Source organism: Salvia hispanica, chromosome 6 (genome assembly GCF_029641045.1).
Source record: "Salvia hispanica isolate PSC_SH4W2 chromosome 6, Shi_PSC_v1, whole genome shotgun sequence".
In the NCBI taxonomy this organism is placed as follows: Eukaryota; Viridiplantae; Streptophyta; class Magnoliopsida; order Lamiales; family Lamiaceae; genus Salvia; species Salvia hispanica.
The window spans coordinates 7,483,572-7,494,241 of record NC_142697.1 but is presented as its reverse complement, the minus strand read 5'-3'; the positions used below and the strand labels follow the sequence as shown (position 1 = coordinate 7,494,241).

General features: G+C 30.8%; 1 protein-coding gene across 3 annotated transcripts; it reads left to right on the top strand.

Annotated features, from left to right (window-relative positions):
* Positions 1–5,451: 5,451 nt before the first annotated feature.
* On the top strand, positions 5,452–9,385 carry LOC125207964 (glutamate dehydrogenase A). Of its 3 annotated transcripts, none has more exons than XM_048107491.2 (9): positions 5,452–5,703; positions 5,784–5,897; positions 6,820–6,993; positions 7,080–7,154; positions 7,263–7,379; positions 7,465–7,715; positions 8,519–8,594; positions 8,675–8,761; positions 8,902–9,385. In XM_048107491.2, the coding sequence occupies exons 1-9, from the start codon at positions 5,596–5,598 to the stop codon at positions 9,085–9,087; spliced, it is 1,188 nt and encodes a 395-aa protein (XP_047963448.1). In that variant the 5' UTR covers positions 5,452–5,595; the 3' UTR covers positions 9,088–9,385. The 3 variants fall into 3 exon arrangements, with proteins under 3 accessions (XP_047963448.1, XP_047963445.1, XP_047963447.1); XM_048107488.2 differs by having other exon boundaries at positions 6,748–6,993; XM_048107490.2 differs by having other exon boundaries at positions 5,453–5,703; positions 6,772–6,993.
* The last annotated feature ends 1,285 nt before the right edge of the window (positions 9,386–10,670 follow it).

The following is a 10,670-nucleotide window of genomic DNA, read 5'->3' as shown; positions in this document are numbered from 1 at the left end:
TACATTATTCACTGCTACAAATGTACATTATTAAAATTCGGACCGTACATTATTAGACATTAGGCGTACATTATTTCTTGTAAGAGACATATGCATTACTCAGAAACTGATGAGAATATTGAACTCCTATTTCTCCAATATTTTTTAGCGAAATAATAGTTAGAATTTGAGTAAAATCGATGAATTATAAAAAGAAATAAGCATATTGTGATATAATAAAGGAAAAGAAATAAAAGCTATGTAAATATGGAACAGAAGGCGTGAATCATGGAAATGATATAACTGCCGATTTTTACCTACTCCCCTAAGTGCCCTTTTCGAATTTTTTTGATTAATTTATTAAATCCATGTGGCATAAAAATCAGCCATTAGATCATCAAAATCGTGGGCTAGGATTTAGAAGAAAAAAGAACAATAATTAGAAAAATGATATGAATACATCCCTATATATATATATATATATAGGGGAGTGATCAAAACAAGTATGTGCTTAAATCAAGAAATGCAGCCCAAATTTTGGCCCTAGGATTAGATGATCTAATGGTCAATAATTAACCAAAAATACGGAAGGTTATAATTAAGCAGTTCTAGGTCATATTATAAAATTCGGGTTTATGTCATGTTAAGATCATTTTAGGTCATGCTTTGTTAGCATGACCTAAAAATAAACTAACTATGACCTAAAAATACCATGCGTATGACTGTGTTCTGCGTTTCTGTATTTAAATCTAGTTTTCATAAATCAAAATCCTATATATATATATATATATATATATATAAACCCAACCCTAAACCCTAACACAGCTAAAGGATATTTGGAAAAGTCGGGGTGTTACACATTTAGTCTCTGTGAACTCAATAATTTAACTTGCCGCTCACTACAAACCCCTGTGCACATGCTGGTGATTTTCCGTGCTAAAATAGTTCTAGTCAAGTATACTGGAAAATGTGTTTTTAAGTATAACCGTGAGATTGTTAGAGTGACATACTGTAAAGCATATTTTAAGATTATATTGCATATGTAAAACTCTTCATCCATTTTTAGCCGTTGACGAGAAGGAATATTTTTTTTTGTTGTGCTTTGCTTAATACTCTCTCCGTCCACAATTAATTGACACCAATTTCCTTTTTCGTCCATCCACAATTAATTGACACCCGTACTTTACTACTTTTGGCAATTGATCGTACATTCCACTAACTTATCACACTCACATTTTATTATAAAACTAAGAGTGAACTACATAAATGTTACCTGATCTTTCACTTTCGCACATAAATGGTACCTGATCTTTATTTTATATCGTTTTTGGTACCCAGTGACAAAAATAATCCTAGGTACCAAATATGTGATTATTTTTTCATGGAGGATATTTTTGGAAATTTCAATTAAATAGTAGTACCAAATATGTGATTATTTGCTCTTCCTTTCTTATTTCTCTTTTTCTTATTTAGTTTCTTCTTCTTTCTTTTTTCTCATTTTCTTCTTTCTTTTTAGTATTTTATCTTCCTTTTCTTTTTCTTTATTCTCCTTAGTTTATGTTTTTTCTTCCTTCTTTTTTCTTTTTGTTTCTTTTTCTTCTTTCTTTTTAGTGTTTTATACATACATCTAATTGCATTCATAATATAAATAAAAATACCTATTTAAAGTAATTAATTAATTGAATATTTTTTATTAAATTATTTTATACTCATTTTAAGACTGGAACACCTAACTAAAAATATTCAAATTTTTATATTATTATAATTCACAATGTTAAATTTTTATTAAGGCTATATTGATTAATTACTAATTTAATGTAAAATAATAATAATAATAATAATTATTATTATTATTATTATTATTATTATTATTATTATTATTATTATTATTATTATTATTACATAATATTACGTGATTCATAATTTATATCATTATACTACAATTATTTATTAATTTCGATCAGTTTTTAGTATTACAATAATAATATATTATAATAATTAAATATAATTATAACTATAATTATATTTAAGTATTTTCTTATGATATTAAAAATGTATTAATTATTAATTTATAACATCAAAATAATAATATTAAAAGAAGATATTATAATATCACTTTTGGTACTAATTTTATGTATGTCCAAAATACCCTCTATGACATAAATGGGAAACTATATTTGTTTAAAGGGCATTTTGGGATGAAAATTGTATCAGGTACAAAAAATGTGATTTATAGGTACCAAAAATGATATAAAATAAAGATCAGGTACCATTTATGTAGTTCACTCTAAAACTAATACTCCCTCAGTCCCTCAAAAGATGTCTCACTTGTGGGACGACACGAGATTTTAGGAGGTTTTGTTTTGTGTGTTAAATGGAGAGAGAAAATATAAATTTTATATTTATGTGAGAGAGAACTTTTTCCAAAAAGGAAAATGTGACATCTTTTGTGGGACAAACTAAAAAGGAAAGTGTGACATCTTTTGTGGGACGAAGGGAGTATATAAAAGTAGGACTTCACATTCCACTTACTTTTTCAACCCACTTTCCATTATATTTCTTAAAATCCGAGCCATAGTAGTGGAGAAATTTTTTTCCGGCATGGAGATTAAGAAAAAAGTGTGTAAAAAAAAGATAATAAAGTAAAAGAGAGGAAAAAGTAGAGAGAATAAAGTAAGAGAGATGGAAAAGTAGGAGTGAGAAAATATGTTACTACCTTTTACTAAAAAAAAAAAGAAATGACTCTACTAATATGAAATGTCCAAAATGGAAAATGATTGACCTACTATTGAACAGATGGAGTGTATGTTTTACAACATTTAATATCTAAAAGCAATCTAAGTTTTTTCATTGTATGACTGAGTAATTGACATGTTCATCACAATAGGAGTCTCAGTTGGTACGGTGGAGAAATAAAACTTATTTTCACGATCTAGATATGTTTTGGCTACTTAAGGGTAATGATTGTTGTGTCAGTCTGAAAGTTTTCATACCTAAAGAATTTAACAACATTTAATAATGAGATAAGTCTTTAATAGAAAGACGAGGTCTCAAGAATTGCTATGCCATTAATCGTTGTATATAACATTGAGCATACAATGTTTGTTATGCACTTTTATGATTTATCAAAAGGTGTGACTTTTGCGTAATCCGAAAATCCTGATAATTTGGATAGTGATATTTGACTTTTAGCGGTGCTAAGATTGTTATTGTATTGAATCGCATCTCGTGAGAATCCGGTTTGTTAATATCCTCAATAGGTGTTATGAAAAAAGTTTTATATTTGAAAAAACTATCTAGTTAAAATTTATTCTCCGAATAATAAATAATGTTTCTGTAGATTTATAATGTTTCTCCGAAAAAAGTCAATAGTATACTTAAATACAATAACAGATAATTTTATCTTAAATGCAAGAAATAATTAAATTAAAAAAGAAACCTCAAATTACTCATAATTTAATATTAGGCGAGCATTTAATATATTATTTTACTGTAGTTTATAATGGAAAAAGTACTTCATATCATAACATATTATACGTGTGAGAAAAAAAAAAGTGCTCAATAGATAATTGAACAATGATAAAGCTGTATAATGATAAATTTATAATCCAGTTACATCACAACACATTAATTTTATAATTAAAAGGTGCACACTAAATAATGAAACGAGATGATATAGCTGTAACTTAAAATTTTGAGCACCCAAGTATGAACTGGAATGAAATATCAAATAAGATGTCAATATAATCAATTTGATTCTAACTCTATAATTTATTATTAATATTTTTAATTTTGCAAATTACATAAAAATCAAAACTCATTTTATTACTCTGTAATAATTTAGTTAAAATTATGGAAAAAATGAATAAATCAAACTTTAAAAGTAATTAGTTTGTGGAATTAATTGCGTCAATAATAATAATTTAGCTATTGAAACTAAAATAAATATAAAATAAAACAAATAATAGTAATTAGAACTAAATGGAAACTATGCTCATGGATGGTGTCTACGTAATGTATGTATCATACTAATATTTTGGCAAAACACAGTTAGAGTCCTCGTACTAATTTATTTTGTTTCATCAAGTTCTTATTCAAATTTTTGGTTTAGGTTTTCGTACCAATGTAGCATTTTGTTTCATTTGGTCATTTTCATTTTTTTTTCATTGGGCACTTATACTTACATTTTGATTTAAGAGGTTTTATATTTTATTTCTTATTTAGTGGAATCTTTATTTTAACGAACTACAGAATTTAATTAATTTTTCTTGTGTTGATTAAATTTATTTATTTGCTTTTATATCTAATTTATTTTAAAATATATTCGGTTACAATATCGATTTAATATTATTGGAAAATAAATAATATATTGACATTATCTATTATCAACTTATAATTTTTTTTCCAAAGACTTTTTATGAATCAATATTGCAACTAAATTAATTTCAATTAAATAAGAAAATAATATAAAATAAATAAAAAATACATAAAAAGTTAATTAATTCAGAAGTCCATTAAATAAATTCAACTAAAAAACCTCTTAAATAAAAATGCATTAATGTAAGGACCTATGAAATGAAAAAATATAAAAGGATCTAATAAAACCAAAATTTGTAGAAGAATCCAACGAAAGTTATTTCTATTTTATTACTCCCTCCATACCACTGAAGACGACCCACTTTCTTTTTTGGTTTGTCCAATCAAGATAACTCATTACTAAAAACGAAAACACATTTTTCTTTATTTTATTCTCTTTCTGTTATTTTACTCTCTCCATTTAACACACAAAATAAAGATGCATAAAATCTTGTAGCGCTTAAGGAAAAGGTCGTCTTCCTGGGATGGAGGGAGTACTCATTTTTTTATCAATCTTTCTCATATTTTATTCAAATTATTTTTTTTCTCTTATTTTATCCACTATATTCATTTTCTTTCGTATTCTATTAAGTTTGTATTAAAATCCATGGCGTCTACGTATTAGATTATTTTTGGTGATTAGATGGAGTATATATATTGATTACATTTTATAGAAAATATCAAAAATTGAGAATTTTCAATTTATGAGCATAAAGAACCTGATTACTATTCTCCCGTCCATAATAATTGTCATTCTTTTCCATTCATGTCCGTCCCACAATAATTGTCACTCTTTTTTCGGTCCGTCTGACAATAATTATCACACTTTATTTTTTCCATATATAATAAGTAGGTCCCACATTCTAACTCACTACACTCACATTTTATTATAAAACTAATATTAAAAAATAGATATCATATTCTACTAATTTTTCCAGTTAATTTTTCTTTATATTTCTTCAAATTTATGTGCGATCAACAAAATCAGGTAAAAGTTGTGAACTTTTAAAAAGAGGACAATCCAAAAAAGTGAAAGATAATTAAAAAGATTTATTGAAAAATTGAAATGAATAGTATTTTCACTGAATATAGCCTACCTGGGCAGAGCATCTCTTTGTGTAGTACTTGAATTGACTTTGTTGGCGTCACGATCCTTCCTACTAAGTACTACTACTAACCACCCACCCACCACCACCACCACCATGAATACATACTGTTATTGTTGATGTGCTTTCACTCGACTCTTTTTTTATTTTGAAGATGAATGCTCTCGCCGCCACTAATCGCAACTTCCGGAAAGCTGCGCGCATTCTTGGTATCGACTCCAAGATTGAGAAGAGTCTCATGATCCCCTTTAGAGAGATTAAGGTCTGTTTGATTTCAATTTAATTTGTGGGTTTTTTCTAGTGATTCATTGTGAAAGATTGATTTTTTTGGGTTGTGATCAGGTGGAATGCACGATTCCCAAAGACGATGGAACCCTGGTTTCCTACGTTGGATTCAGAGTGCAGCATGATAATTCCCGTGGCCCCATGAAAGGAGGCATCCGTTATCATCCAGAGGTCTCTCCTTTTTATTTTATTTTTTTATTTTGATGATGTTGAAATTGGTAGACCTAAATGCTCTATTGTTTGCTTGGTTCTGAAAATTGAATTTCTAGCTTAATGTAAATCTTTAGGATGATGCTAAAGTAAAATTCATCATGTGCAAAGCCTTCCTTTAGGTCATGGTTTTAGCTTCATAGGCTCGGTTCGCAATTCTGATCTACTCTGCTAGATTTTACAGACTTGTTCTTGTTGTTGGCTTGTTGCCTTCCTAGGATGCTGGATCTAAGATGAGCACACACTCTTACAATGATAATGAATTGTCCCTTCCACTGAATTCTTGAATGGATATAGATTAGTTTTTTCGTCGCATAAAAGAATCTCATGCAGGGTCTATGATTTTGATCCATCTATGTTTTGGTAAAAATTCTTGCTTTCAGATTTATGGATTACATACTCTGTCGTATTCATTTAATAGTTATAGGCAACGATTTTTGGAAGATACAACACGTGCTCCTCGTTGGCTTTTGTTTTAGTGTGAAATTTGTATGGTTCTGTATGCTGATTACTAGTGATGGAATTAGTTACCTTGGATGTACTCATTTTGAATCCCTAGTGATGGAAGTGCACAAACCATATAAAGAACAACCAGGACAATTTTATTCTTATGAACAAGACAAAAGATAGATGTGGTTCGTTTTTCGAATTTCCAGTTATCCACATGTAACGAGTAATGTACTAGATTCAGCATTTATTCGAGCATTCAATGATCCTCTTTTTCCTTGTAATATCTTTGTCATTCTTCTTAAATACACCTACTATTTTTATATTGTCATATTATACGTGGCTTTGTTATACTGGTGCTTAGATATTAGGCAAATTCTCTGTAAAGGTTGAACCTGATGAAGTAAATGCTCTTGCTCAATTGATGACGTGGAAGACTGCTGTAGCCGATATTCCATACGGTGGTGCTAAAGGTGGAATAGGATGCTCACCAAAAGATTTAAGTTTTAGTGAGTTAGAACGTCTTACACGTGTCTTCACACAGAAGATACACGACCTTATTGGGGTCAATACTGACGTCCCAGCCCCGGATATGGGCACTAATGCTCAGGTTAATGTCATCTTCCTTATTTGAAATATAATCCCATTTAAATTTTTTCCTTAATAGGAATAAGTACAAATACATGTGTTTTGTAGACAATGGCTTGGATTTTGGACGAGTACTCAAAATTCCATGGTTATTCACCTGCAGTCGTTACGGGAAAACCAATTGTAAGTATAATTCAAACTATAAACTTAAATTTGTTAAAGCTAATAGTTATTCCAAATTAAGATATCATCTTATTACATAAGTGTCTTGTTTTGTGATTGGTATCTCAGGATCTTGGCGGTTCACTGGGTAGAGACGCAGCAACTGGGCGTGGAGTTGTTTACGCCACTGAAGCTCTACTTGCTGAACATGGAAAGTCAGTTAAGGGATTGACTTTTGCTATTCAGGTATGAAGTAAATTTCACTTAACTTATTCTCGTTACAGGAACATTTTATAAAAAGCTGAGCATCTAATGTTTGGACATTATGCAGGGTTTCGGCAATGTTGGATCATGGGCTGCAAAACTCTTCCATGAAAGAGGTGGAAAGGTTGTTGCAGTGAGTGATATCACTGGAGCAGTGAGAAATCCTAATGGAATTGACATACATGCATTGCTTCAGCATAAAGAGGCAACAGGAAAGCTAGCCGATTTCAGTGGTGCTGATGTGATGGACTCAAATGATTTGCTAACTCAGGAATGCGATGTTCTCGTACCATGTGCTCTAGGCGGAGTTTTAAACAGGTTTAACATTTTATTCTAGCGAATGAATTCCCCTAAATGCTTGTTAAGTTATTATATCTTCTGCTCTGATTGCTTGAAAAATGCTCCTTTTCCTTCTTTAAAAAGGGATTAAACTTTAGAAGGAGCTGTAGTTTCATTGGATTTTTTTTTCCAGATAATACGTGAATACAAGGGGTGTACTTAGAAAAGTTGTGAAGCTTCTTTTCCCCTCTGAACAGATTTACCAGTCTTTGTCCTCTTTGTTATGCTCCTCAAATAGCAGCTAGTTTTATCCCATCAAACTATTTGAAGTTGTATGAATAATTAATCAAAACCATATCGTAGTTTTATAGTGGTTTAAGGAGTTAGGGTAAACTACGCAAGTAACATGGATCTGTTTATTTGGTGGAATAGTGTCAATATTCTGGGAAATTATGTTTGGTTCTGGATTAACTGAAACTGAATATAGAAATGGTAAGACTTTCTATGATACTTTCTGTTTCAGTTGTCGCTAATCTATGAACCACTGTATCAATTAGGGCTAAACTACCATAACTGAACAAAGATAAGCTCTGCGATATAGTGATCACTATAAGCCTAACTTTTCTGACATAAAGAGAAGCGTACACTCACATAGATAATGAAGAAAATTCCACTAACAACATAGGAATAATTCATTTGAGAGACAGATCAGAATGAAGAAAAGAAAGAGATTAGGCATATTGCTGCATGCTCACAGTTGTTCGTACATGTTTCAGTGGTTAGTTATAATTCTTGCATGCTACATCCTACCTGACTTGTGTCGGTTATTTTCTTTGTTGAAGGGAAAATGCTGGAGATGTCAGAGCCAAGTTTGTCGTAGAGGCTGCTAATCATCCAACTGATCCAGATGCTGATGAGGTCCAAAGCTTTGCTCTTGTTTATAAGGACCTTCCAACTAGTATAGACAATATTCTAATCAAATTGTTCCACTTGTGCAGATTTTATCCAAAAAGGGAGTTGTAATACTTCCTGATATATATGCAAATGCAGGAGGAGTGACTGTTAGTTATTTTGAGTGGGTGCAGGTAAGGTTCCCTTCTTCTGCTCAACTGGTTTGTGTCATCTTCATTTGTTTATATTGCTCCATTATGTTATAGTCTATGTGTCATTCTAAATATGTTAATCAATATATAATCCTTTTGAAATTTTCTTCTTGTGTGTGCAGAACATTCAAGGGTTTATGTGGGATGAGGATAAGGTGAATGCAGAACTTAAGAGATACATGACAAAGGCCTTCCACAACATCAAGGGCATGTGCCAGTCGCACGATTGCAACCTTCGGATGGGTGCATTTACGTTGGGTGTCAACCGTGTTGCTCGTGCTACTCTACTTAGGGGTTGGGAAGCCTAACATCCTTGTGCACATCATATATTTGTCTCAACTGCCGTTTCAAAGATCATGATGAAGCTGTTTGAAAATTTCTTTGTTTCGTTAATCGTCTGCAAGGCTGAGACTCGATTTATCCTTAATTTCGAACTACAGTTGCATTTTGAACTTGTGATGTGAACTTGCAGAAAGAAACGAAGGTGGTAGTTGAGTAATCAACTCATTCTCACCTCCAAAATTCTTGCAATTCTTGCAAATATCACATGAATTTATTATCTCATTCCTGGAAATTATGCAATTACAAAAAATAATGATTGGTTTATATTGTCTTCCTTCTGTGGCAAGTTGCTGTATTTAGTCTCATCAATACTCTTTCATATGTTCTGTTGGGTCAGATAGATTAAATTTTTGAATTTCTGCCCTCTTTTTTTTAAATGTGAATATCATCTTTTTTTTAGTATTGTGCACAAGGGGTGCGTTATATTGTTAACTATTTAAATTGCTAATTCTGCTAACTCGTCAATATTGTATATTAAAAATGTCAATACGATGACATTAAAATATCAACCATAATATCAACACATTATATTGAAGTTCAACAAAATTATGTATTGACATTTTTAATACACAACGTTGATGAGTTAACAAGTTATCAACTTAAGAAAGTTAGCAATTGATCACACCTCTTGTGCACAACACACAAAATACACAAATCACAACAATTATTCCTTCTCTCCCTCACTTTGTTCGAATTTTGTTTTTTCTTTTATATTTTAAATATTGAAAGAACATTATAAGATACGAAAATTTTAATCATAGTTGTCATTCTTGAAATGCAATACTAATATTTAGCTCAAAAATATTTTATCTTAGATATTTTTTTCTTTCTTGGTTAATTATTTTATATATTTGATCATTTCATTAACATTTTGGTAATGCATTTTATTTCGTTATATTCTTTTACAATTTTTGTTCTGTTAGGATATTCTAATTCATTTTGATTAAATAGCTATTTTTGTTTGGACTTTTATTCAAGAGTAAAGGCCAAAATCGGCCCTGAACATATGGTCATTTTATATTTTTAGTTCTAAACATTATATTTTGAATTTTTTGGTTCTGAACAGATGGAAATTTGATCATTTTGGTCCTGAACTAACTGTTCCGTCAAAAACTAACGGTCAACGCCCGATTTTGACCAAATTAAAATTTTAATTATAATTTTTACTCCCTAATTTATTTCCTAATTATTTTTATAAATATTCTTTTAAAATTAGAATTAAATCATTCTAATTGAATGTGCAGTTATCTGGATTTGTTTGGTGAAGGATGGAGGAGATCAAAGAGGGGATTTCAGTTGAGAAATTCGAATACTGATTCCAACAAAAATGACGAGACAATTTGGGCTGCCCCCGACGTCGTCGCGGCAGCCGCTGCTTGACAACGACTTCTCATCGTTCGGCGGAATGAGGCGGGGGATGGTGGAGATGGCCGGGGGGAGCGACGGCGGATTGCGCGGCGGTGTGATACGCTCGGATTTTGCACTGTTTTAAGGCCATTATTTGGTCCGTTTTTAATGTCAAAGTCACTCTACACGTCCATTATTTGCA

Coding starts and splice junctions, on each gene's coding strand:
- LOC125207964 (XM_048107488.2), top strand. CDS start 5,596: ATGAATGCTCTCGCCGCCACTAATCGCAACTTCCGGAAAGCTGCGCGC. Junction 7,380..7,464: donor GATTGACTTTTGCTATTCAG/GTATGAAGTAAA, acceptor GACATTATGCAG/GGTTTCGGCAATGTTGGATC. Junction 7,716..8,518: donor CTAGGCGGAGTTTTAAACAG/GTTTAACATTTT, acceptor TCTTTGTTGAAG/GGAAAATGCTGGAGATGTCA.